The sequence below is a fragment of the Musa acuminata genome, chromosome BXJ2-1, assembly GCF_036884655.1.
Source record: "Musa acuminata AAA Group cultivar baxijiao chromosome BXJ2-1, Cavendish_Baxijiao_AAA, whole genome shotgun sequence".
Lineage (NCBI taxonomy): Eukaryota > Viridiplantae > Streptophyta > Magnoliopsida > Zingiberales > Musaceae > Musa > Musa acuminata.
In genome coordinates this window covers 36,097,469-36,124,956 of record NC_088338.1, presented here as the reverse complement: position 1 = coordinate 36,124,956, position 27,488 = coordinate 36,097,469, and the positions used below count along the sequence as shown (strand labels likewise).

Here is a 27,488-nt window from a genome sequence, read left to right as displayed (position 1 = left end):
AGGTAGTAATCTTTCCCTTTGCCTAGTGTTGGCCAAACTATCTTGGACAGTTCAAGTCCGAATTTACCAGAGGAAAACAACTACTTTGAGTAGCACATTCTGATGGATCACAAAGCTGTCACAGGTACTTTCACCATAGCAAGATCAATCATCTTAGGCTTCCACAATGGCATTGTTTTAACCGAGATAGCAGCAAAACTTGATTAGCCACACTTGTAATATGCCAAAAAACCCCATAATTTCCACCGAGTACATCAAAGATACTTGTTCAACGATCAAGTAGCAGAGTGGTTTTGTTTGAAGAGCCACATTTCTAATATATTTATGGCCCCAATAATAATTCAGCTTCCTATACAATAAATTTTATGAAAATACTAATTTATATGTCCATTAAGAAGTACATCAAATTTAAAGGATGATTATCGATGAAGGCTACCGTTCTTTTGCATGGGAGAATAGTCACAATGCATGTTCACCCACTTCAGCTGGCACTCTTAACACATGACTAGTGATTCTAGGAACCAACATACATACTAGGCCAAGATGGAACTGTCCTGCGATTCCTTTGCCAAAATGTCAATTGGATGAGTGGCCTGAGATGGTGTTAAACGTTCCATACCCAGCAAAAGCCAGACCAATAAGAATTATGCAATAATCCAAAATTCTCTGCCACGATCTCATTTCAGAACCAAGAATAGTGAGGTGAAACATGGCTGGCAAAACAAAGGAGAGCAGTGCACAAACAGTGCTTCCCACGAAAGAGACGAAGTTTCCAAAGCCTGGGACAAAAGAAGCCAACATAGACAGCACCACCAACACGAGTATGCGGCTCCCGTGCAAGCCTAACCACTCTGCACATCGGAAAGTGTTAGTAAGCTTCTGAAACCATCTACTTGACTTCAGCCTTGTCTCAATGATCTCATTGATCGGATGCATCATGATTGGAAATGTGAATGCTAGAGCTATGCAGAGCCCAGCCTGTCCGACAAAGACGAAACGAAGTTCAGAAATCATCCTATGAAGTCTAACTGGTGAAAGACAAACAAAACAAACAATTATTATGTAGAAAAGTGCAAAAGTTAACGGAGCTAGCTTTTCCAATTGAATACAGCTATCTGGTCAATCAATCAGAATTTTTACAATGGTTTTTTACTCTGCAATTCTTGCGACCAATAACATGTATTAGACGATATTTCATCGTTCTCAAGCTCGGTTGGGCTACTCACTTCCACAATTTTCCTATATGATGTATTTCTTTTCCCTTAATTCCTCTATCCACTTTCTGTTGCATCCCTACTAAGTTCTACATTTCTGCTCTCTTCCTGTAGATGCTTTATGGAATGACAACTGGCATTAAAAATCTATCACTCTTCTGGATAAGTGATCATCAAATGCCAGGTAGGTAAAGTAGAAAGTTCTACAAGAAAATCAGGTCTTATGGGTCAAGATCTTAGGTGGGTAGAAAACAACATATAAAGAAATAGTGGTCATGTTGCATCAGCGCATTGATATACCTTTTAGCAACATTTCATGCAGCAAAGCTTGTCATAGTTATTATTATCTAGTTATTATTATTATCTAATAATAATAAAAAGGGTAAATGAACCGAAATGTCTCGCTGAAATATCTTTACATCCAGAATAAATTAGCTCAGTTGAATCTTGCAAGCAGTCAGTATATATATCCAACTTGAAAGTAGACCATCAAATCTATGTGTCCAAAGATTTTGCTTCTTCTGTACTAAAATTTTGTGCTTCAGTATGTGCTCAAAATGGATAGTTTTTTTGCATTTATCACATGCACCAAGACATTACAGCAGAGGAGGGAAAATTCACTGACCTTTACCGCAATAGCAGACCAATTGTTCGGAAGATTAAGTGTTATTATGTCTTTGGTCTCATTTCCATATGCTAGATAACCAAATAACCCAAAACAAACATAGGCAACAGTAATCCCAATGAATGCCTGCAAGAGCACCCAGGGAAATTTTCGCCTCTCAGCCATGGATGCCTCTAATGCTAATGTCATGCTGAAGCCTTCAAAACAGAACACTGCCATTCCTCCTGCAAATGGTAGTCCCCAAGCCCCATTAAAAGCACTCCTGTTCCTGGAATTGTCAAAGATTTGAAGGTCCTCTTTGATGACAATGGCCATTGCAAGAATGTTGCACAAATCAGCAAAAGCACTGAAAGGGGCAAGGGAAGGAAGAGACCGAATAAAAGAAAGAGCAATTTCAAGGGGAAGCAAAAGGAGGAAAATAAAGACAGCCGGGTTTATGTGTTGTTCCTTGGTTTTGATTGATGTGAAGATAGATGAGAGATTCTGACCAATGAAGACTAAGTAAGCTATAGAACCCCCAGTTTGGGCAGCAAGAATAAGAAGTTCAGTCATGTAGCGACCGATGGACCCAAAGGCTTTCCCACCCAAATCCCCATAAGTTTGTAAATGCAACAACTCATTTGCCTTCTCTTCTTCTTCTTCTTCTTCCTCCTCCCATAATCTTTTTCTGCATTGCACCTGTTTAAGAAATGAAAGGAGGCATAACGTAAATTCAAAAACAAGAACATAAAATAATCATGCTGATAACTTGGATAATCTATGGTCCTGTCAACTAAGAACATTATTCTATAGAAGATCCAAAAACAAATATATTAACCAGAAAATTTTGTAGAAAAGAAGTTCCTTATTTTCCTATGATTTTCACATATGGTTTCTCTCCAACTGAATATAAAAACAAGTCCAAATTAGAAAATTCAATCTCATGTACAATAATGACATAACTGAAACGAAATTTGGCATGAGTTGCAACATGAGGAATCAGAAAGCTTCCATAAGGTCATGGAGAACTACATGAGGTGGTTGTTGACGTCCCAGTAAACAGGTTACGTTAACTGAGCTATGCACAAAAGCAGTGATACATGAAACTAAAGCAGAAGAAATCAGAGTTCTTCTCCTCCTGTCTTTGAATTATGCGCTTGCAACTTGCAACATCAAATGAAAGTATGTTCTTCGATTTGGCTTGCACAATTTGAAGGTTATAATTGTACATCAAAATTTGGCACCCAATGCATCGGATCTTTTCTGTCAAGACCTGTGTACAAATAGCCCTGCATAAAGCATGTATCGTGGGACGCTGATAAGACCCTAAAGTCTTATCGTAGGCTCTGATACCAAATGATAAGACCCTAGAGTCTTATCGTAGGCTCTGATACCAAATGATAAGACCCTAAAGTCTTATCGTAGGCTCTGATACCAATTGATAAGACCCTAAAGTCTTATCGTGTAAGAAAGGGGAGAAATGGGGATGATAATGATCGCTTCGAGGGGATCGGCCTCCTTGATCGCTTCGAGGGGATCGGCCCTCCTTGATCACTTCGAGGGGATCGGCCCTCCTTGATCACTTCGAGGGGATTGGCCTCCTAGGGTTTGTCCAAAGACAGAATAGTATTTTTCATAGATTTCCGAAAAGAAGCAGTTACATCCCTATTTATAGAGTTTCACCCAGAGTCCATCAGGACTTGAACTCTAATAATAAATAAATATTAAATAAACCTCTACCTGACTCTAACTGAACCACACCGATTCAATAAACAACTGGACTAAACAGACTCAATAAACATTATTCAAAAGCTCATAAAAAGGTTCCTAACAGTTCCTCCCTCTTCAAATCAGTCTTGTCCTCAAGGCTGAGCAGCATCAATCTCGGGGAGCTTCTCTTTCAGCACTAGCCATAGACTATCTGCAACGCATCACAACCCGTTGATCAAGTAAGTATGATCTCCACTTTTTGACAGTGTAAGCAATAGGTCGATCTTTCAGTGTAGTAATCGTTGTAAGAAATTCATGGCCTTTACTATCATAAGTTAAGATCCGTCCATCAGCTTCGAATATATCACAGCCTTCAATGTGGTGGGCTAATTGGGCTGCAACTTTCCTGTCCATAAAATTATTAGTGCTATCTGTATCAATCAAAATAGTGACAGGTTGATGCTTCAAAGTTCCTCCGATTTTTATAGTTTGTAGGTTAGCATAGCCAGCCAATGCATGCATTGTATGTGTGATGGCTTCAATATCTTCATCAGTTTCCATACCTTCATAATCGGAGTCCAACTCTTCTGCTTTCGGTTCCTCTCTAATTGGCTCAATCATCAGATGTTGCCCTTGTTCACATTGGTGCTCCATACTCCATTTTTCATCATAGTACAAACCCCTTGCTGATCTTTCCTTGCTAATTGTTTTCTCATACAGATTTGCAAATGAGATCGCAGCTATCATAGTACGGGGTTGACGAGCCTTAACTTCACACCGGATCTCTGGAATAAGCCCTTCAATAAATGTATCCAGAAGTTGTCGGTCCGACCAATCTCTAGCTTGATTCGATAATCTTTCAAACCTACTCTGATATTCTAACACTGTAGAAATCTGACGAATTTTGGCGAGCTGGCAATCAATATTCTCATATTCAGATGGGCCAAAGCGAACAAGAAGCCCTCTTTTGAACTGCTCCCACGAAGGAACTCCGTGGAAAGTTTCATACCAATCGTACCACTGGAGTGCATCTCCCTCGAGTTGGATTGAGGCCACTTCTACCTTGGATTCTTCTGGGGTTCTGTAAAGATGAAAAAACTTTTCTGCCTTAGAGATCCAATTGGTCGGATCTCCATCTTTCCATCTCGGAAATTCCATCTTCATGTGTGAGTAATTTGTGTCACAATCTTGGGGCCATTTTCCTGTATTTTCAGATCTGTGCAATGTCGAACTTGAGCTCCCATTTTGTTGAAATTTGCTGAGGCTCTCCAGTAGGCTCTTTTTGAAATCATTAAGTGTTTCTTGTAGTCGATTCTCAATTCTGATTTCCAATGCTTCCATTTGTGCTTTCACCGAGTTATCAGTGGCCATTGCATAAGACTGCAAATCTGTAATCTCAACTCCTGTTTTTAATGTTGGTCAAGGGCATCAACACTGTAGATGCAAAGTTACCGAGGAGGTGGACGCCAAGGGCAGTGCTGCGATCGCTGCGTTGGAGGAAGAGTAGCTGCCCTGTTTCTATCGAGGCGTGGGGTGAGAGCGCCGAGGTTGGAAGGCGACTGCGTTGATGTGGCTGCAGCTGGGGGCAGCGTTGCAAGGGCCTGTCGCTGCGGTGGTTGGTTGCAACGGTGCGGATGGAAGGCAGCGTTGCTCTGTCTCTACCGCACTACGAAGGCGTTGGTGACGTCGATGGATCGTGTGCGGTTGAGGACACAACGGTGTCGTTGAAGCGACCGAAACAGAGCTTGCTGCGTGTGCTGTTGGAGGGAGGCTGCGTTGAAGCGGCCGGGGTTGAGGCTGAGGCTACGATGCAGAGCAAGGTGTGCTGCAGCAACGGTGCAGATCGAAGGGGTTGAGGTGAAGGCTGCGGTGGCTAGTAGCAGCAGTCGTTGCTGGCCGGCGGCGGTGGAGAAGGAGGCAGCGAGGGTCGTGGCAGGCTGGGCGGCGAGCGGTGTCGTCGCTGGCTGGGCAGCAGTGGCGATGGTGGTGGCAACCGGCGTTCGCAGCAGCAAGGGGATCCACGACTGCGGCAGCAAGGGGACCCGCGACTGCGACGGTGGTAACTGCCCTGTTTCGGCCACCACCGATGCAGAGCAAGGGGAAGCAGCGGCTGGGAAGCGAGCGGGAGCAGCGTCTGGGAGGCGAGCGGCGGTCGTCGCACGGGGTAGCAGCGGCTGGAAGGCGACGGCGACGGCGCTCGAGGCGACGTCGGCGGCTGGAAACAAGGGCAGCAGATGTGAGTTTCCGTGATAGCCCTGTTTCGGTTACAAAAGATGCAGAGCAAGGAGGATCGGCTGCTGGGAGGCGTGCGGCGGTCGTCGCACGATGGCTAGCAGTGGTGGTGGGTCGGCTGGGCGACGACGGCGCTTGAGGGGAAGAGGAGTGCTGGAGGAGGCGCGGCTGCGATCGACGAGGGCTGCGGCAACAGAGGAACTCTGTTTCTGCAACCGCTGCAAGGAGGGGCTGCGGCAACCGGCGGTTGCGGCTGTGGTGCCGGCGGTCCTTCTCGCTCGAGCGAGATGGGAACGCGAGGAGAAGAGGTCGCTGGCCAGGTGATCGAGCGAAGGCGATGCGGCTGGGAACAAGGGCAATCCGTGAGTTGCCCTGTTTCGGTTGCCGCGAGGAGGGCGACAATCGGCCGCTGCGGCTGCGACCCAAGGGAAGGCAGGCGGCGGTTGAGAGGCAGCGGTGGTGGCGCGGCTGGGAGCAGCGTCACCAACGATCGCCGAGGAGGAGAGGTCGAGCGGCTGCGCTGCGACGCAAGGGGAGGCGGGCGGCGGTAGTAGGGCTGGGATGGACGTTGGCAGCGTCGTCTCCTGGCCGGGGAACAGCGGCGGCGGTGGTTGCCAGTCGGGAAGCGGGGCGATGGTGGGCGCTGGCCGGAGAGAAGCAGCGTCGGGTGGGCTGGCCGGAAGCAGGGGACGCAGGGGTGGCTGCGGCTTCTTCTTCCTCGTGTTTCTTCTTTTCCTTTTCCTTTTTTTTTTTTTTTTTTTTTAACGCGATGACGAACTACAGCGAGAACGCCGAGGATCGCTGCTCTGATACCAAATGATAAGACCCTAAAGTCTTATCGTAGGCTCTGATACCAAATGATAAGACCCTAAAGTCTTATCGTAGGCTCTGATACCAATTGATAAGACCCTAAAGTCTTATCGTAGGCTCTGATACCAAATGATAAGACCCTAGAGTCTTATCGTAGGCTCTGATACCAAATGATAAGACCCTAAAGTCTTATCGTAGGCTCTGATACCAATTGATAAGACCCTAAAGTCTTATCGTGTAAGAAAGGGGAGAAATGGGGATGATAATGATCGCTTCGAGGGGATCGGCCTCCTTGATCGCTTCGAGGGGATCGGCCCTCCTTGATCACTTCGAGGGGATCGGCCCTCCTTGATCACTTCGAGGGGATTGGCCTCCTAGGGTTTGTCCAAAGACAGAATAGTATTTTTCATAGATTTCCGAAAAGAAGCAGTTACATCCCTATTTATAGAGTTTCACCCAGAGTCCATCAGGACTTGAACTCTAATAATAAATAAATATTAAATAAACCTCTACCTGACTCTAACTGAACCACACCGATTCAATAAACAACTGGACTAAACAGACTCAATAAACATTATTCAAAAGCTCATAAAAAGGTTCCTAACAGACGCCTTGAGAAGGACGTCCCTAGGTAAATAGTGGAACTTGTTCTATGAAGGAATTCATTAGTGAGCAAAAAGAGAAGGAAAAGTATGAATAAAAACGAAAAGCAGGTCCACCTAACTTTCTATCGAAGAAAACCCACGCGAAGCCCAACAAGAAAGGAGGCGTCTCAGCCTCATACACAGAGGAAATCAGAATATCTTGACTTGTCAATATTTTCTATTTGTCTATTCCTTTTCCCCTTTTCTTCTTCTCCTTCTTCGAGTTAGAGCTCATCAATAAATTAATACATCAAATTGCAAGAAGAAGAGGAGACATATCAGCTACTATTATTCTAAAACACGTGGAAGATTTTGAGCAATTATTATAAACACTGACGATGAGGAGCATGCAGTAGTAGGTGGAGACGCCGGCGGCCGCGACGCCGAGGGAGCCCGCGAGCCAACCCGCGACACGAAAGGCGTAAGGCAGGCCCAGCACCCCCGTCCCCACGATCGACACCACGATGTTCCCCAGCGTCTGCGCTGCCGTTGCCCGGCCGCTGCTACGACCACCAGCCGAGGCGGCCACCTCCAGAAGCGGAGCTTCCGCCTTCGCTTCCATCGCCTACCCTCCTCTTCCTCGCTCGAGCTGATGCTACCGCCACCGCCCAACGAACCGAGCCGGTTGAATAAGGGCAGGGAAAACCGCAGGACTTGTTATATGACCGCGCCCACGTGGCGCCCTTATCCTCTGTCGGTGTGATGATGCCTGGCAGCAGCGACGAGGACGGTGGATCGAGCTGCGCAGATTCGATGTACGTGCAACAACTACGGCGATTAATTAACATCCTCCCCTGGCCCTCACGCGTCGCGACATGACCGAACCTGGAAGGCCGCGCCGCGAAGCAAATGTGTTGACAAAAAGAACAGCACATTCCTTCAAGTATTAAAGCGTGCATGCAGAGTACCATCATTGCTTGGGCACATCATCGTATGATGTGTTGTTCCGCCACATCATCATGGAAAGCACCAATCCGATCATGATTATATTTATTATATATATCACTAAATGATTCTAACAATTTGCGTCTTGCTCTAGCGGGCGCCGGTGATATATATATATATATAAAGAAACTTAAATCCTAATAGAAATAATCATGGTAGTATAGTTTTTGATCGTCGAAGATGAAATGATGATTTGAATGGCCCATTATTTAGCCGATAGTGGGCTGTACTAATCCGAAGCCAACTTTAACCTTAAGTCTCTTTTAATACTAACTCTTTTAACTAAGAAGATCACTAGGAAAGAAAAAAAAAAGAAGGGGCAGCCATGGTTGTTCTCAATCACTCAAAGGAAAGAGGAGAAGAACAATATTACCGTTGTTGAGGATTAAAAAATAAGAGAAAAATGAAAGAAAAGAGGAGAAGGACAATACAAAGGTTGTTCTCGATCACTCAAGTAGTGTTCTCTATTGAAAAATCTGGGGTGATATCATATGTATAGCGGAAAGAATAGAAAATAAATTTCTTAAAATTTTCTGCAAAAAAGAAGGTTTTATCGTCGTATAAAAATTGATGCGTAAAAACCCGCAAAACCGAAAACTACGCATATAAGAAAGATGTGTTACTAAAGAAGATCGTATATCCCTGAAAACCTACAGATCTATGGGAGAAGATGAAAGAGGTCAACTGTTCTCCTCTCTAGCGATGATCCACACGGTAGGGGTTGTGAATATTCTTCTCAAATCGCTGCACAATCCTCCTCGCTGCACGCACCACACAATCAAGAAGGGGTTGCCCCCCCTTCTTGCGGTCCACACGCCCCCTAAATAGGGGCTGTACATTGAGGAGAAGAGGGAGAGAGGAGAATAGGAGGTGGTAACCAAAAAGAACTTAGCCCATGGTCATTTGTTCCCTCTTATTTATAGAGGCCCCCTATCGACTTACCATAATGGATCCTGCTAAATTAGGTATTGGATCTTCGTCCAACTACCCAAGTCTCTTAGATTAGTGGGTCTCTACCCAATAATCTCTTATTAGCTCTTATTGGATCTCATCCATCGGATCCAATAATTCATGGGCTTATTAGATATTCAATAAGATAGAGGTTCCAACGGATATCTCATATACGAATCTCTACTCGTCGTAACACCTACCATATATGTATGACCCTCTAGGCTCAATATCGAGCTGACCGTAAGTCATATCTGTTAGAACTCCTTACGGCTCAATGAATTATTATCTTCATAATAATTCACTCAACTCATTTACTACGGACGTACTAGGCCACTACGTCACAGTCCCCAAACGATATAGGGGAATCTAATCCATTGGACCTATCTATCCTCAGTTACCATATATCTATAGTTCTTCATCTATCTAATATCCCAGAGGCCGTATATTGAGCATGGTACTATTAGGCTCATACAATTTCTACTCGAGTCTCGCTCTAATTGAATTCTCTTAAAGAACTCTTTCTATCTCAATCCGAATGACCCTAGCTAGGGATTTGTTTGAGCAAGAATATATGGGATATTCCTTTCATGACACCGAAAGCGGATAATCCTTTATCGACACTCAATAGTACTTGTAATGTTGGTTGCCACTCCCGATGACCGGTTGTGCTAGATTTGAAACTTTCAAGCCTATAAGTCCGATATCAAATAATAGAGTACTCATATATGACATCCTTGGAGTCTTAAGTCTAAGGATAGATACACCACTAAGACAATAAAATCGTTTTTTGATAATAAGGCATCATTAACCATCCAACATTCCGTGAGCGGATCAATCAGTGAACTCATTCTCTAATGAGCACTTGCATTGTATCCCTAGTATCCCTACACAAGTAGCTATGAGACCAGTCGCCTCCATCATATGGATGGGTATATAATACACTAGTCTGTCCGAGTATCTCGATGTCCCTCTCGAGTAACCTATAACCGGGATTATTTAGGATTTGTGTTTAAAGGCGAATCGATCTCATTATTATAATCTCATCATGATATGATTCCCATTGTATAGATCCATGGATATCATAATATATTCATACAATAAGCAATATAAAGTGATAAAATATCAAATAATATAATGAGAAAAAAGAGTGTGCATCACGTCACACGTGCCACCACTCACATGATTGGCTTATAGGGCACCTATAACTAGCAATCTCCCACTTGACCTAAAGCCAATCACCTATGTGTTTGATCCCCATCAGGCCCTTGTGACGCTCAAAGACAATATGAGACAACAGCTTTGTTAGTGGATCTGTAATATTATCTTTGGATGGAACTCTTTCCACTACTACATCTCATTTGGCAACGATCTCTCTGACTTGGGTTCCTTCGTTTGAGCAATCACCCCGTTGTTGTCACAATATAAGGGAATCAACTCCTCGTTGCCCGACATGACTCATAGATCTGCGATGAACTTTTTCATCCAGACTCCCTCCTTGCTACCTCTACTGTAGCAATATACTTCGCTTCTATGGTCGAGTCAATAATAATATCTTGCTTGAAAATCTTCCAGCATACTACTCCTCCATTCAGGGTGAACACATACCCTGAATTAAACTTACTATCATCGATGTTAGACTGGAAACTCAAGTCTATGTGCCCTCAACCCTAAGGCTACTACCTCCATATACTAGTAAAAGATCCTTAGTCCTTCTCAAGTACTTAAGGATACACTTTCCTACTTTTTAGTGCTCCAAGCTTCAATTTGCCTAATACCTGCTCGTAACGCTCAGAGCATGTGCTATATCAGACCTAGTAAATAGCATGACATACATGATAGACTCTATCGCTGAGGCATAGAGTATTCTATTCATATTCGTCCTTTGTTTAGGAGTCTTTGGGGATATACTCTTAAAAAATGATATCTCATGTCTCATTGGTATGAGACCTTTCTTGAAATTTTTCAAGTCAAACCTTTTGACAATGGTGTCTATGTACCTGGACTGAGACAAGCCAAGCATCCTCTTAGATCTATCTCTGTAGATCTGAATTCTTAAGATATATGATGCTTCTCCTAAGTCCATGGAGAATTGTCTAGATAACCAAGCTTTTCCTATAGAGAGCATTCTTACATTATTCCCAATGATCAGGATGTCATCTATATATAACATCAAGAAGGTGATAGTGCTCTCACTTACCTTCCTGTATATACAAGGCTTATCTTCGTTCTTAACAAAGTCATAAGATATGATCGACTTATCAAAACTTATGTTCCAACTTCGGGAAGCTTTCTTCAATCCATAGATGGACCTAAGCAACCTACACACTTTATTTGGACTATTCTTGGACACGAATCCCTTAGACTGTATCATATACACCTCCTTAAGGTTACCATTGAAGAAGACAATTTTTACATCTATTTGCCAGATCTCATAATCATAGTGTACTGCAATAACTAACAGAATTCAGATGGATTTTAGCATAGCTACGGGTAAGAGGTTTTGTCATAGTCAACACCTTGCCTTTGACGATACCCCTTAGCCTTATAGGTCTCTACCTTTCCATCTACTTCGATCTTCTTTTTGAAGATCCACTTGTAACCAATGGGTACAATATCCTCTAGTGCATCAACTAGGTTCCAAGCTTTGTTGGAATACATAGAATCTATCTTAGAATTCATGACTTTTTGCCACTTCCCAGAGTCTATACTTATAATAGCCTCCTTGTAGGTCTAAGGATCAAGATCCTCAACATCCTCTCTTCTGATGTGTCCCACATATCTCGCAGGATGATGGGGTACTCTACAAGATCTACGTAAAGTCAGAACTTCTATGCTAGGTACTTGAACATACTTGGGATGTGGAGTGGTGCTTGAGCTAGGTTCTCCAACCTTGCTCAACTCTATCACGCTCCTACTGTCTCTGCCAAGAATATGTTCCTTCTCAAGGAATACTACTCTCTTGGATATAAAGACCTTTTGGTCCTTATGGTGATAGAAATAATATTCACAAGTTTCCTTAGGTTAACCCACGAACTTGTACCGCTCCGCCCTAGATTCCAACTTGTTAGGATTGTGTCTCAACGTGGGTAAGGCAGCCCCAAATCTTAACAATATTAAAATCGGGCTTTTTTTATTTGTATATCTTATCTAGAGTATATACTACTGAGTTAGTTGGTGTAGGAAAATCTAGGGGCGACATCATATGCATCTATAGTCCCTCATCTATCTAATAACCCAGAGACCGTATACTGGGCATGATACTATCAGACCCATATAGTTTCTACTCGAGTCTCGTTCTAATCAGATTCTCCCGGAGAACTCTTTCTCTCTCAATTCGAATGATCCTGGCCAGAGATTTGTCTGAATAATAACACATGGGATATTCCTCTCATGACACTAAGGGCGGATGATCCTATATTGACACTCAATAGCCCTCATAAGGTTGGCTACCACTCCCGATGATCGATTGTGCTAGATTTGAAACCTTCATACCTATAAGTCCGGTATCAAAGAGTGAAGTACTCATATAGGACATCCTTGGTGTCTCAAGTCTAAGGACCAGATACACCACTGGAATGACATAATTGTTGTCCAATAAAAATGCATCATCAACCATCCAGCATTTCGTGATCGAATCAATTAGTGAACCCATTCTCCAATGAGCACCTGTACTGTATCACTAGTGTCCCCACACAAGCAACTATAAGGCCGGTTGCATCCATCATATGGTTGGGTAAACAATACACCAGTCTATTCAGTTATCTCGATGTCCCTCTCGAGTAACCTATGACCAGGATTATTTAGGATATGTATTTAAAGGCGAATCGATCTCATTATCGTGATCTTATCACGATCCGGTTCCTATTGCACAGATCCATTGACATCACAATATATATATATATATATATATATATATATATATATATATATATATATATATATATATATATATATATATATATATATATATATATATATATATATATATATATATATATATGCAACAAGCAATATAAAGTGATAAAATACTAAAATATAATACGTAAAAAGAATGTATATCATGTCACACGTGCCATCACTCACGTGATTGGCTTGTAGAGCACCTTTGACTAATAATCTCCCACTTGACCTAAAGTCAATCACCTATGGGGTTGATCCTCATCAGACCCCTATGATGCTCAAAGATAATATGAGATAACGGCTTTGTTAGTAGATCTGCGATGTTATCTTCGGATGAAACTTTTTTCACTACTACATCTCCTCAGGCCATAATCTATCTGATTATATGGAACCACCTCATAACACTTCTAATCAAACCTGGGTTCCTTCGCTTGAGCAATTGCCCGTTGTTGTCACAATATAAGAGAATCAACTCCTCACTACTTGACACGATTCCCAAATCTGTGATAAATTTCTTCATCTAAATTCTCTTCTTTACTATCTCTACTGTAGCAATGTACTCCACCTATGTAGTTGAGTCAGAAATAGTATCTTACTTAGAACTCATCTAGCATACTGCTCCTCCATTCAGAGTGTACACATACCCCGAATTCGACTTGCTATCATCGATATTGAACTGAAAACTCGAGTCCATGTAGCCTTTAACCCTTAGGCTACTACCTTCATATACCAATAAAACATCCTTAGTCCTTCGTAAGTATTTAAGGATCCATTTTCTTCGAGTCATAGGTGCCATACAAGCTAATCACATGAGTGATGGCATGTGTGACTTAACACGCAGTCTTTTTGCTTATTATTATTATTTGATATTTTATTACTTTATATTGCTTGTTGTATATATATATATATATATATATATATATATATATATATATATATATATATATATATATATATATATTGATGTCCATGGATCTATGCAATGGGTATCGGATCGTGATGAGATCATAATAATGAGACTGATTCGCCTTTAAACACAGACCCTAAATAATTTTGGTCATAGGCTACTCGAGAAGGATATCGAGATAACTAGAAAAACTAGTGTGCTATATACTCATCCACATAATAGAGGTAACTGGTCTCATAACTGCTCGTGTGGAGACACTAGGGATATAGTGTAGGTACTCATTGGAGAATGAGTTTACTAATTGATCTGCTCACGGAATGCTAAATGGTTAATGAGACAACGATTCCATTATCCTAATGGTGTACTTGGTCATTAAACTTGAGACGCTAAGGATGTCCTGTATGAGTACTCTACTCTTTAATACTGGACTTATAGGTTTCGATGTTTAGATCTAGCACAGCCGGTCATCGGGAGTGACAATCAAACTTACGAGCGCTATTGAGTGTCGATAGAGGATCATCCTATTAGGATCGAGTCGACACTAAGAGGGGGGGGGGGGAGTGAATTAGTGCAGTAATTAAAAATGACATCGGTTCGAAAATCTTTCGTTTCGATAAAAACTAATATCGGAAATGCCTAACTTTGAAAGCGTATGAAAGCGTGTGCACCGAAAGTAATGAGGAAGTAAAGCAGTTTATAATAAAGATAAATAGCAAAATAGAAATGCAAACCATTTTATAGTGGTTCGGTCATCGTGACCTACATCTACTCTTGATTCCTCTTTCGACGAGGCCACCGACATGCACTAACGATCTTCCTTTAATGGGTGAAGATCAACTACCCTTTTACACTCCTCTTCTCCTTTTCACTGGTTTAGGAGACAACCTTTTACAAGCACTCACTCATCAAAAAGGGGGAGATTGTTGGATCTCGGATTTTGATGATGAAACCAATTGATAGTGTTTATCCGATTTACGTTTTGAGTGACACAGGAAGCTTTGATCAGGGAGAGACAACTAAAGCAAGCAGAAGGCTTCAAGTCGAGAATTTGAGCATCGGGCCAAGAAGAGTGGAAATTACACCAAGGAAATCGGAGTTGTAGAGGTCAACTGGCCGATTGGGCAATAGGTCGCAAGAGAGGATGATGCACCGAAGAATCGGATGAAGCATCGAACCAATGACATGGTCGGACAACATTTGATGAGCTTTGTAATAATTGTCTAGATCGAAGTAGGTTTTAGGTCTAATTGAGTCGGTATTAGAGTGAAACAATGCCAATTCAAGTAGGGGCCAATTGGGCCTAAATTAGGAGTGATTTGGGCTCATTGTGAGGCCTATTCAATGACCCAAATGTTGGGCTAGGCGGTGGCATCGCCAGAATTGGCGGTAGAACTGCTTGTGAGTTGGAAAACTCGAAAAACTCGGTCTTCGAGGTTGTCAGGCGGTGGTACTGCCAGACTGGGTGGTGGTACTGCCCAATGACAATGTGTCAGGTGGTGGTACCGCCAAACTGGGTGATGGTACCACCCAGTGTCAGGCTACAGGTGGTGGTATCGCCTAGTGCAGGCGGTGGTACAGCCCGTACATTGAAATCTCGGTGATTTAAATTTTGGGCTCCAAATTTGAATCCATTTTGGGCCTATAAATACCCCACTCTTTCCTGCTTAGGGAAGTAAGAATTGGGCAGAAAGGGGGAAAGAATCCTTGATGAAAAAGTGTTGAAAATGCTTGAAAAGTGTTTAGTGTTCCCCTCCACCTCTTAGAGTTTAGAGTTCATTCTAAGAGAGGTGTGAAACTTGTAAAGGTTCTCTTTTGAGCCAGTCAAAAGGAGAATAGAGTTATAAAGAGGTGGTTGGTCTTCGCCTATTGAAGGAAGACCAATAGTGGATGCCGATGGCCTTGACGGAAGAGGAATCGGTGGAGTAGATGTAGGTCACGATGACCGAACCACTATAAAAATCTGGTTTGCATTTCTTTTGAGCAATTTACAAACTTCCTTCACTACTCTACTTTCTCATTATACTCTTTCGTACACTTTCAAAGTTTAGCATTTTTTATATCGGTTTTTATCGAACGTACGAAAATTTTAGAATCAACATAATTTTATCTGCTACACTAATTCATCCCCCCCCCCCCCCCCCCCCTCTTAGTGCCAACTCATTCCTAATAGTTAAGGCATAGTTTACTAAAGCGAAGTTCGCCACTTTGTCTTTATCGGTTTGCTCCTAGTCTTCAGAGGTACTCGATTTGTCCTAAGTCGCATTCTTCTTCTTTGAAAACTTCTTCTTTTTAAGTTCATTTTTATTCTTTAATTCTTTTTTCATAAACTTTCTAAATTTTATAGTGATAAGTTCAAAGTCATCATCATCATCACTTGAGTTATCACTCAAGTGGTATTCTAGTGTTCAAAGTGTCAAATCCTTCCTATTCTTTAGAAGGTTGTTCTTATGTTCGTTTTGTTCATCATGTATATTATGCGCCATTTCATATGTCATCAATGAACCAAAAAGTTCTTCAAGTGGAAAATTATTGAGATCTTTTGCCTTTTGTATTGCAGTTACTTTTGGATCTCAACTCTTTGGAAGGGATCATAATATCTTATTAACAAGTTCAAAATTAAAAAAATATTTATTAAGAGCTTTTAAACTATTGACGACATTCGAAAAGTGGACCTTTAGATATCTCACAGAGAGCTCCAAAGTTTGTTTAAGCTTTGGAGGTGGACCACTTGTGTTGACAGGTAATACATATACATATATGGCAAGAGATATTAATACGAGAAAGTCCATATCAAGTTTTGTACTTATTTTTATAAGGGGAATTGTGTCATGACAATGTAGATTACAAAAGCATATTACTCTCTCCACCATAAATACAGAATATATCATTGCTACAAAGGTTTGCAAAGAAATATTGTGGATGAAAGAATTCTTACAAGAATTTGGGCTAAAATAAAAAACTATATAGTATATTGTGATAGTCAAAACACTGTCCATTTGTGTAAAAACCCAACTTTTTGTTCCAAGTCAAAGTATATAGATGCCAGATACTATTGGATTTGAATTGTAGTTGAAGAGAAGCAGATGCAACTTCAAAAAATTCACACATACGATAATGGAACAGACATGTTGACAAAGAACACCAAAAGAAAGGCAGGAGATATGCCGATAGTTGATCGACATGGCTTTACATTGAGGAGTCATGGGACAATCTCCCTTATGAGTTGAAGGGGGAGATTATTGGGTAGATGGCCTATTATTCAACCCATAGTGGGCTTAAATAACCTATAACCCACTTTAGCCTTAACTCTCTTCTCATTTAACCTAAATCCCAACTCTTTTAACTAAGGGAGTTGGCGGCTAGGGAAGAAATAAAAAGGGGCAACAATGGTTGTGAAAAAGGGAGAAGCAATAATAGCAGTTGAGGGCAAAAAAATAAGAGAAGAGGGAAAGGAAAGAAGACAAAGACAATATAGAGTCTATTCTTAATCATCCAAGTAGTATTCTTATCTCAAGATAGATCATATTTATAGTGGATTCTTGCTGTGATCACTTGAGGAGCTTTTGGATATTGTACACAGTGACGTAATTCTTGTATCCCTATTATTCTCTTGTGATTATTGCTTGGGTTTTGGGCAAGAGACTTTGAGATTTGTATATTTATTATTTTTATATTAGATTTTCTTTGGTTTACCCCATTGTTTTTACCCTTTATGTTGGAGGGATTTTTCACATAAATCTAGGTGTCCTCTTTAATTGTGATTTTCGTTTAATTCAATTGCGTGTTATAGCTTACTTATATTTGTTCATATACAAAGTTCTCTTTTTATCCCATCAAGTCTCAATCCAAGTTACTATTTACATAACGTCAAATATGCGAAACTAAGTTGAAACATTCCAGACAAATACCTCTCCGATGATTAATTTTTGAGTTCGATATGATCGAACTAGTTGATTAATACTAAAGTAAAGTTGTGTTTCCGAGGATACTTAAGATTCATTTTATAAGTGACTCTAGAGATGTATATGTCTAGGGGTGTTCAAACTAGTTTGAACCAAACCGTTAAGGGCTAAATGGAACTAAAACCAAAACCATTTCGAACACACCTAATCAAACTGATTTCAAAATCAATTAATCCAATTTGGTTAACCAATTTTTAATTTTAAGTAATTTATAAAATTCAAATGAATTGGTTTGGTTCGATGAACTAGTTCAATTTAATTGAACTAAACTAGAATTTTGATCTAATTGGACTAATATTCCAAAAAAAATGTATCACTCCAAACATTCTCAAAAAAATATTAGATATGAAAAGGAAAAAATGAATCAATAATAAGACATCATAAAGACAACTTCTTCAAGCAACAACCTTCAAGAATATTGAGAGTATATTAGTTTAATTTTTGGGACCTTTGGGCTTAGTTGATATTTATAAAATTAAAATCAATTCGATTCGATACAAACTAGTTAATCGAACCAAAAAAGTGTACCCACCCAAACCAAAACTATTTGTAGACTCCAAAATTGAATAATTGACAAACCAGTTTGGACTAAACCAGTTTGAAATTGGTTTAATTTATGTTTGGTTTGATTTAGACACTCCTAGTTATGCCTGGAATTGCTGGTGGTAGGAGGGGGATGTGCACCATTTCGTGTAAAGACATGACACTATGTTCATCGAACCTAGCGCCTGCACAAACTGGACATGCCAGTCAATGGGTTAGGACAATCAACTCTTTAGCCACATATCATCCTGTTGTGAGCATGTCTCACAATTTGATCGCCGCTTGTTGGCTATGTGTGATCCTTGTGGCCTTCGGTAATTAGCTTGTCGACCACATGTTGCTATGTGATGATGTCATGTCTAACATGTCACTCTTCATCTATCATTAGCTCCTTCACTTATATGTCATTAGATCATACGGCTATTGAGCCAAGAAGCATTTTGGCTCGAACTATTGACTTTGATATTAGGTTTATTCATTAGCCTTTGGACCATGTGTTATCAAAATGCACGTTTAGCTTGTAGATTATGTGTCATTGAAATGCATATTTGGCATATAGGTTGTATTGTTAAAATACACATTCGACCTATAGGTTGTATATCATCAAAATACATATTCAACCAATAGATAGTACATTCTGATAGAAGATAAGGAGGGTTTGGTCTGGGCCCCATAAGGCTAGGAGGCAGCTTAGCCAAATCGTTGTTGACGTGCTTATTGTACTGGTTGCTCTTCCTCTTGGATTTTTGATTGACCTGAGCTGTAATAGGTGGTCCGGGCAACTTATCATCACGCTTCAAGTACGTCTCATAGTCGATCAACTTATCATAAAGTTCTTCGAATGATATTGGTGAGTCACGTGCCCGAAGTGCTGCTGTCAGTTCTTTGTACTCGCCTCCTAAGCCATTGAGTGTATGGATTAGGACTTCTTCATCGCTGAGAGAATGACCTATCAAAGCTAAATCATCGATGATAACTTTGATATTTTGTAGATAATCAGCAATAGTACTTCCCTCTTGTTTCATTTTCATCAGATTGGAGAGAAGTCCGAGCATGCGAGTACGCGAGCGATTTGCCAGAGTTGTTTGTAATTTGCACCATGCTTCTGCAGCAGTCGTACATGAGGATATCAGCGGGGCAAGTGATCTTTATAGAAGATGTAAAGATATAGGAGGAAGGGAGGAGGAGAAAAGCAGATCGATGCGCTGCAGAGTAGGCTGCAGCGCGATGAACTGCAGAGAAGGCTGCAGCGTGATGAACTGCAGTGATGGGCGAGCAATCTGCAGCAAGAAAGGCAGCGATGGCTGTGGCGGGAGGTAGATGATGAAGACGTCAGATGTAGAAGAGTAGCTGTATGCAATGCCGAAGAGGGCTGCTGCTTCTTCCAGAGGCACTGGTAGGCTGCAGCGATTCAGAGTGCAGGAGAGATTGTTGCAGCGAGGTGGAAGAAATCTCTGCAGCTTGCAGCGATTTCTGCAGCGATGCTGGAGAAATCTGCAAGGTTGGAGATAGTTGCAGTAATGCAGTATTGGAGTTTGGTGGCCGGAAGAGCAGCGGAGTTTTCAGCGGAAGACTTCGGTTGGCAAGGGAGCAGCAGCCGGCGGTAGAAACAAAGGCCGTGACTGTGCTTCCTTTAGGATCTGATATTAGCAGCCGCAAGTGCTGCAGTAGGCTGCAACAAATGGCTACGGCTGAGGGACGGAGGCGTCGCCACGAGAGGGATGGTTGGACTCCGGAGAAGAGGGCTTGCTCTAGGCAAACTGCTCTTCTGCTACACCCTTGCATGAGTACCCAAGTGTGTTTGATACCAAAAGCTATTACTCCAGACCGAGAAGCTCTCGAGCGTGTCCACATGACACAACCTTTATTTACAAGCCTAAAGAGGCCATGCATGTTTGCTCTGATACCATGATAGAAATAATAGAAGATAAGAACAATAGAATATAAGAAGCTTTATTGAAGTAGAGAAACCTTAGCTTGAATCTATTAACATGTTCCCTCTCCTATTTATACAAATTAGGAGGAAGGATTTCCCTAACAGAATAGAGGATTTTCCTCAACAGAATAGAGAAATTTCCTCATATAGTTAGGAAAATCTTATCTTCTATCATGCCCCCGCAAGATTGGTGCTCCTGACAAGGATACCAATCTTGGATCGATGCAAAGAATTGTTTACAAGCGAGAGGCTTCATGAGTAAGATAAATGTAGATCGCTACTGCTGCTGCTGTGATTGTTGTTGCTGTGATGGCACAGGCGTTCCCTTCATTCTCCTTAAGTCTGCCGAATGTTGACAGATCAGCGAAGACTACCGCGGTGAGGAAGATGAGGATTGACTACGGAGCCTTTTAGGAATGCAACGGCATTGGTCGCTGGCCGAAGGGTGAAGCTTCACTTTTCTCAGCGACGTTGGTCGCTGGCCGAAGGCAAGAGCGAAGCTTCGCTTTTCTCAACGACGTTGGTCGTGGTTGCGATTACGACGGCTGCGATGGTAGAGAAGAAATCTACAGCAATGTTGCAGTGATGCTACTACAGCAAAGGAGGAAACTGCAACAGAGGAAGAAGCTGTAGTAGAAGAGGAAGCTGTAGCAGAAGAGGAAGGAAAATAGCTACAACGAGGAAGAAAGGTAGGGCAGTGCTGATAAGCAGCACTAGTGATGCCGTAACGGAAGGGAACGGACGTTGACGCAGAGTGGCAACACCAATGATGAATTGGCAGCGAGAAGAGAGCTTGCTCTAGGCAAGTGGCTCTGATACCATGATAGAAATTAAGCGAAGAAGATAGAAAGATAGAACTTGTAAAAGAAACTACGAAATGTATAAGATATAATTGCCTAATCCATTTTGATAGTGAGTTCTTGACAGCCATTTATACATACTTAGTAGGGAGGTTATACACATTCAGCATGGAGGATTTTTCTCAACTGTTGAGAGATTTCCTCAACTGCCTCGAGGAAATCTTATCTGCTTCTCAACTGCTGAGAGATTTCCTCAACTGCCTTGAGGAAATCTTATCTGCTTATCATGCCCCCGCAAGATTGAGCTCCCATCAAGGATGCCGATCTTGGACCGATGAGATGAAAATAGTTTACGGGCGAGAGGCTTTGTGAGTGAGTCGGCTAGTTGATCTGCTGTATGTACATGAGAAACTCGGAGTTGATGTCTGGCAACTTGATCTCGCACAAAATGGAAGTCGATGGCTATGTGTTTCATGCGGGAATGGAACACTGGATTGGCACATAAATAAGTAGCTCCAATATTATCACAATATATTGTAGGAATAACCGTGGAGTTGACGTTGAGTTCCTTGAGCAAATTTGTGACCCAATTGAGTTCAGCAGCGGCGGTGGCGACGGCACGGTATTCAGCTTCAGTTGTAGATCGTGCAACCGTCTTTTGTTTTTTAGAACTCCAACTGATTGGAGTAGCTCCAAGGAAGACAATGTATCCGGACGTAGATGTTCTATCATCAAAGTTCCCTGCCCAATCAGCATCAGCAAAGGCATGGAGATGGAGTGAAGTATTTTTGCGAAGAAAAATGCCATGATTAAGAGTCCCTTTAAGATACCGCAAAATTCGTTTGACCGCAGACCAATGCGTAGTAGATGGTCGATGCATGAATTGCGATAACTTATTGACAGCAAATGAAATATCTGGACGGGTGAGAGCCAAGTACTGTAAGGAGCCAAGGACTTGTCGATACTGAGTCGAATCTGTAGCAGGACTTCCATCACATAATTTAAGTGATTCACTGGTAGAGAGAGGAGTTGTAACCTCTTTCGCATCCTGCATGTTTGCCTTTGATAATAAATCTTGAATATACTTTCTTTGTGATAGGAAGAGACCTGAAGATGTAAATGTTGCTTCCACTCCCAGAAAGTAGCTTAAAGTTCCTAGATCTTTGAGGGAGAATCGATCGGCCAAGTGCTTTAGAAATGCCTGAGTCTTCAAAGGATTATTTCCTGTGACAATAATATCATCCACATATACTAAAAGATATATTATGCTTCCATTGTGCTGGCAAATGAATAACGAGGTATCAGACTTTGAATTAATGAAGCCAATTGAGGTCAAAAACGAGCCAAGCTCGTTATACCAAGCCCTTGGAGCTTGACGAAGTCCATAAATAGCTTTTTGAAGTTTGCAGACATGCCTCGGATATTGAGGATGAACGAAACCAGGAGGTTGTTGCATAAAGACATCTTCAGTAAGTGACCCCTGTAAAAAGGCATTGTTAACATCCAATTGTCGTATGTGCCAGCCCTTTGAGATAGCCAAACTCAGGATAAGACGGATTGTTGTGGGTTTAACAACGGGACTAAATGTCTCTGTGAAGTCGACACCAGGTCGTTGATGAAACCCTTTGGCGACTAGACGTGCTTTGTATCTGGCAACGGATCCGTCTGGGTTCCGCTTAATTCGAAAGACCCATTTACACCCGATGATATTTTGTGTGTGATGAAAGGGTACTAAGGTCCATGTAGAGTTATGGAGGAGAGCATCATATTCGTCACACATGGCTTTACGCCAGTGAGAAGATTTTTGAGCTTGAGTGATTGTAGTGGGTTCACTGGCCTCAGTGGAGGAATTTGTTATAGCATGTAAGTCAAGGACTTGACGTGGTTTGAAAATACCACTTTTGGAGCGTGTTGTCATTGGATGTCTAGGGGGGGTGGAAGTGGTAGATTGTGTTGGTGGTATAGCCGAGGGCGAGTCACTGTCATGGACCGGGTCAACCGTCGGCACAACAATGTCACTAGATCTAGGAGAAGATAAAGCCAGTGGCAATGTTGCCGAGGGTATGACTTCATTAATAGGGGAAACTTGTGAGGAAGGGAGTGGAGGAATAGAGGGAGTGAGAAGCTGTTGAACTGGAGTAATAGTAGTATGTGAATCTTGAGAGTAAGGATTGGACGGTGTCATTGGAGGTTCGTTTGATGAGATCGGAGGGATATTCCAGTGATGTATCATGGTATCAGAGCAGTTTGCCTAGAGCAAGCCCTCTTCTCCGGAGTCCAACCATCCCTCTCGTGGCGACGCCTCCGTCCCTCAGCCGTAGCCATTTGTTGCAGCCTACTGCAGCACTTGCGGCTGCTAATATCAGATCCTAAAGGAAGCACAGTCACGGCCTTTGTTTCTACCGCCGGCTGCTGCTCCCTTGCCAACCGAAGTCTTCCGCTGAAAACTCCGCTGCTCTTCCGGCCACCAAACTCCAATACTGCATTACTGCAACTATCTCCAACCTTGCAGATTTCTCCAGCATCGCTGCAGAAATCGCTGCAAGCTGCAGAGATTTCTTCCACCTCGCTGCAACAATCTCTCCTGCACTCTGAATCGCTGCAGCCTACCAGTGCCTCTGGAAGAAGCAGCAGCCCTCTTCGGCATTGCATACAGCTACTCTTCTACATCTGACGTCTTCATCATCTACCTCCCGCCACAGCCATCGCTGCCTTTCTTGCTGCAGATTGCTCGCCCATCACTGCAGTTCATCACGCTGCAGCCTTCTCTGCAGTTCATCGCGCTGCAGCCTACTCTGCAGCGCATCGATCTTATCACAGTAGCTAACTCAATGCAAGGAGTGCAAACACTTCAAGTGCTTCAGAAGTGTGAGCAAAGAGCAGGCGAAGGCCAGTAACCAGCTCGATGCATGAAGTACAACCTCGAGGAGGCGGGCGAAGTCAAGTAACCTTTGCCTTCTCAACTCTTAAGAGGATGGGCGAAACCGAGTACCCCAATTCTCTTATCTATCCAGCAGACGAGCTCTGCAGAAGTTCAAAGACCCTTCGAAGATAATGGAAGACAATAGTTGTCAAATCCTCACCAACGGTGATCAGTGCTACTGAGAGTAGATTGTCCGCTTCATTTCCCAATGAAATGCCAATCGAAAGCGGAAGTGATGCGAACCTACTTGGATGTGACAACTAACTGAAAGAAGAGTCAATGAGCAGATTCTGTGGAGGAAGGACCCAAAACTTCAAAAAGTTTGCGAGGCGATGCTCGTTAAAGCTCCAACAAGCATCCACCCAGTTCAAGCAGCATATGGAATTTTGAGAGACTGGCGCAATAATGATGGTCTTTTCCTTCATTTTGGTGGATCCGCAGGAATCAACGAGGATCAACACAACTCAGCCAACCCCACACCAGAGTCAGAGTCATTGGCGAGTTGAAGCAGCATGGCGGATCAAAGGTTCGACTACTCAGAAACAGCAGCGGAGAGCGGCTGGGAGCCAGGAGGCGCATTGCAGCTGGAGCAGAAGATTGAAGACTCAGCAAAGGCGAAGAGTTGCAATGTTCACAAAGGCTTCGACGAGGACGTCGAAGGGATAAGTGGGGGAGAATGTCACGGACAAACTTCGAAACAAGGTGTTTGATGTAATGCTTATATATGTCCGTGTCTTTTGGCATGTTCATGCCTTGTACAGCATGTAGAGGGGCGGCCGAAGGCTTGATAGTCCCATTTTAGTTGGGTTGGTGGCCTCTTTAGGCTTGTAAATAAAGGTTGTGTCATGTGGACACGCTCGAGAGCTTCTCGGTCTGTAATGGACCATTTTACCCTTTGTTGTGCCACTGTTCAGAGCTTGTAAAGTCTGTTTGTAATTTGCATTGTCTATGAAGTGTTTTTCGGAGATGTTTGCTTGTGGATCCCGTTTGAGGCGTTTTCTCTAGCCCGTTCTCTCTTTTGTTGGTCCTAAGGGACGATGGGAGGCTTCGGGGAGGCTGACCTTTGCGGACGGACACGCAAGGGTGCCGCACGTCTTAGGCAAAATCAGCTAAGGTCGTGACATTTGGTATCAGAGCAGTTTGCCTAGAGCAAGCCCTCTTCTCCGTTTCCTCGAGGCAGTTGAGGAAATCTCTCAACAGTTGAGAAAAATCCTCCATGCTGAATGTGTATAACCTCCCTACTAAGTATGTATAAATGGCTGTCAAGAACTCACTATCAAAATGTATTAGGCAATTATATCTTATACATTTCGTAGTTTCTTTTACAAGTTCTATCTTTCTATCTTCTTCGCTTAATTTCTATCATGGTATCAGAGCAGTTTGCCTAGAGCAAGCCCTCTTCTCCGGAGTCCAACCATCCCTCTCGTGGCGACGCCTCCGTCCCTCAGCCGTAGCCATTTGTTGCAGCCTACTGCAGCACTTGCGGCTGCTAATATCAGATCCTAAAGGAAGCACAGTCACGGCCTTTGTTTCTACCGCCGGCTGCTGCTCCCTTGCCAACCGAAGTCTTCCGCTGAAAACTCCGCTGCTCTTCCGGCCACCAAACTCCAATACTGCATTACTGCAACTATCTCCAACCTTGCAGATTTCTCCAGCATCGCTGCAGAAATCGCTGCAAGCTGCAGAGATTTCTTCCACCTCGCTGCAACAATCTCTCCTGCACTCTGAATCGCTGCAGCCTACCAGTGCCTCTGGAAGAAGCAGCAGCCCTCTTCGGCATTGCATACAGCTACTCTTCTACATCTGACGTCTTCATCATCTACCTCCCGCCACAGCCATCGCTGCCTTTCTTGCTGCAGATTGCTCGCCCATCACTGCAGTTCATCACGCTGCAGCCTTCTCTGCAGTTCATCGCGCTGCAGCCTACTCTGCAGCGCATCGATCTGCTTTTCTCCTCCTCCCTTCCTCCTATATCTTTACATCTTCTATAAAGATCACTTGACCCGCCACAAAATATCTGGGATGTCTTCTTTTTCCTCTTCCGTTATTCCTGTCCCTATTTCTGCAGGGACTCTGAGCACTTCTCAAAGTCTTATCACCATCAATGCTGCAGCACTCATTCCCTTCAAATTATCCAAAGGCGGAACTACGCATCTTGGCGGGCACAACTTTCTAATCTTTTATTTGGCTATGATCTCTTAGGTTACGTTGATGGCTCTCTCCAGTGCCCACCTGAAGTGATCAACATCCCAGGCGAACCCAATCCAGTGCCAAATCCAGCCCACCAACTATGGTTACGTCAAGATCGCCTCATCCTCCAAGCTATTCAAGCTTCCGTTGCTGGATCCATTGCCCCGCTGATATCCTCATGTACGACTGCTGCAGAAGCATGGTGCAAATTACAAACAACTCTGGCAAATCGCTCGCGTACTCGCATGCTCGGACTTCTCTCCAATCTGATGAAAATGAAACAAGAGGGAAGTACTATTGCTGATTATCTACAAAATATCAAAGTTATCATCGATGATTTAGCTTTGATAGGTCATTCTCTCAGCGATGAAGAAGTCCTAATCCATACACTCAATGGCTTAGGAGGCGAGTACAAAGAACTGACAGCAGCACTTCGGGCACGTGACTCACCAATATCATTCGAAGAACTTTATGATAAGTTGATCGACTATGAGACGTACTTGAAGCGTGATGATAAGTTGCCCGGACCACCTATTACAGCTCAGGTCAATCAAAAATCCAAGAGGAAGAGCAACCAGTACAATAAGCACGTCAACAACGATTTGGCTAAGCTGCCTCCTAGCCTTATGGGGCCCAGACCAAACCCTCCTTATCCATATCAAGGTGGTAACTTTCATAATACTCAATCGTCGTGTCCTGACTTCACAGGCCGCCAACGAGTTGTTTGCCAACTATGTGATAAAGTTGGACACTCCGCGAAAGTCTGTCGGTCTCGTCCCAGACTCCCTACTCCATCACAGTGGCCTCAGGCGAATTTCATGGCTACTCCAACTCCTACTCAACCTAATTGGATTGTGGATTCGGGCGCCTCTCATCACATCACCTCTGATCTTCAAAACTTGTCCATCCACAACAACTATGACGGAAATGAAGATATCATCATCGGTGACGGTAAAAGAATTCCTATTACTCATTCTGGTTCCTCAACGCTTAGTTCACATACCACAACCTTTACACTCGATGATGTTTTGTGTGCACCTAACATTAAAAGAAACCTCATTTCCGTTTCTCAATTCTGTAAACAAAATAATACATCAATTGAATTCTTTCCTAACTTTTTTCTTGTCAAGGATTTGAGCACGGGGGCATCCTTGGTCCAGGGTCAGAACAAAGACAACATTTATGAGTGGCCATCCACTTCACAAATTACCCTTCCT

The 27,488-nt window shown here is 42.8% G+C and overlaps 1 protein-coding gene across 1 annotated transcript; it reads right to left on the bottom strand.

Moving 5' to 3' along the window:
• Positions 1 to 221: 221 nt before the first annotated feature.
• Positions 222 to 7,868, bottom strand: LOC135599143 (amino acid transporter ANT1-like). Its single transcript, XM_065093911.1, has 3 exons — positions 7,552 to 7,868; positions 1,840 to 2,517; positions 222 to 978 (listed from the first exon to the last, which is right to left on the bottom strand). The coding sequence occupies exons 1-3, from the start codon at positions 7,774 to 7,776 to the stop codon at positions 577 to 579; spliced, it is 1,305 nt and encodes a 434-aa protein (XP_064949983.1). The 5' UTR covers positions 7,777 to 7,868; the 3' UTR covers positions 222 to 576.
• Between the last annotated feature and the right edge of the window lie 19,620 nt (positions 7,869 to 27,488).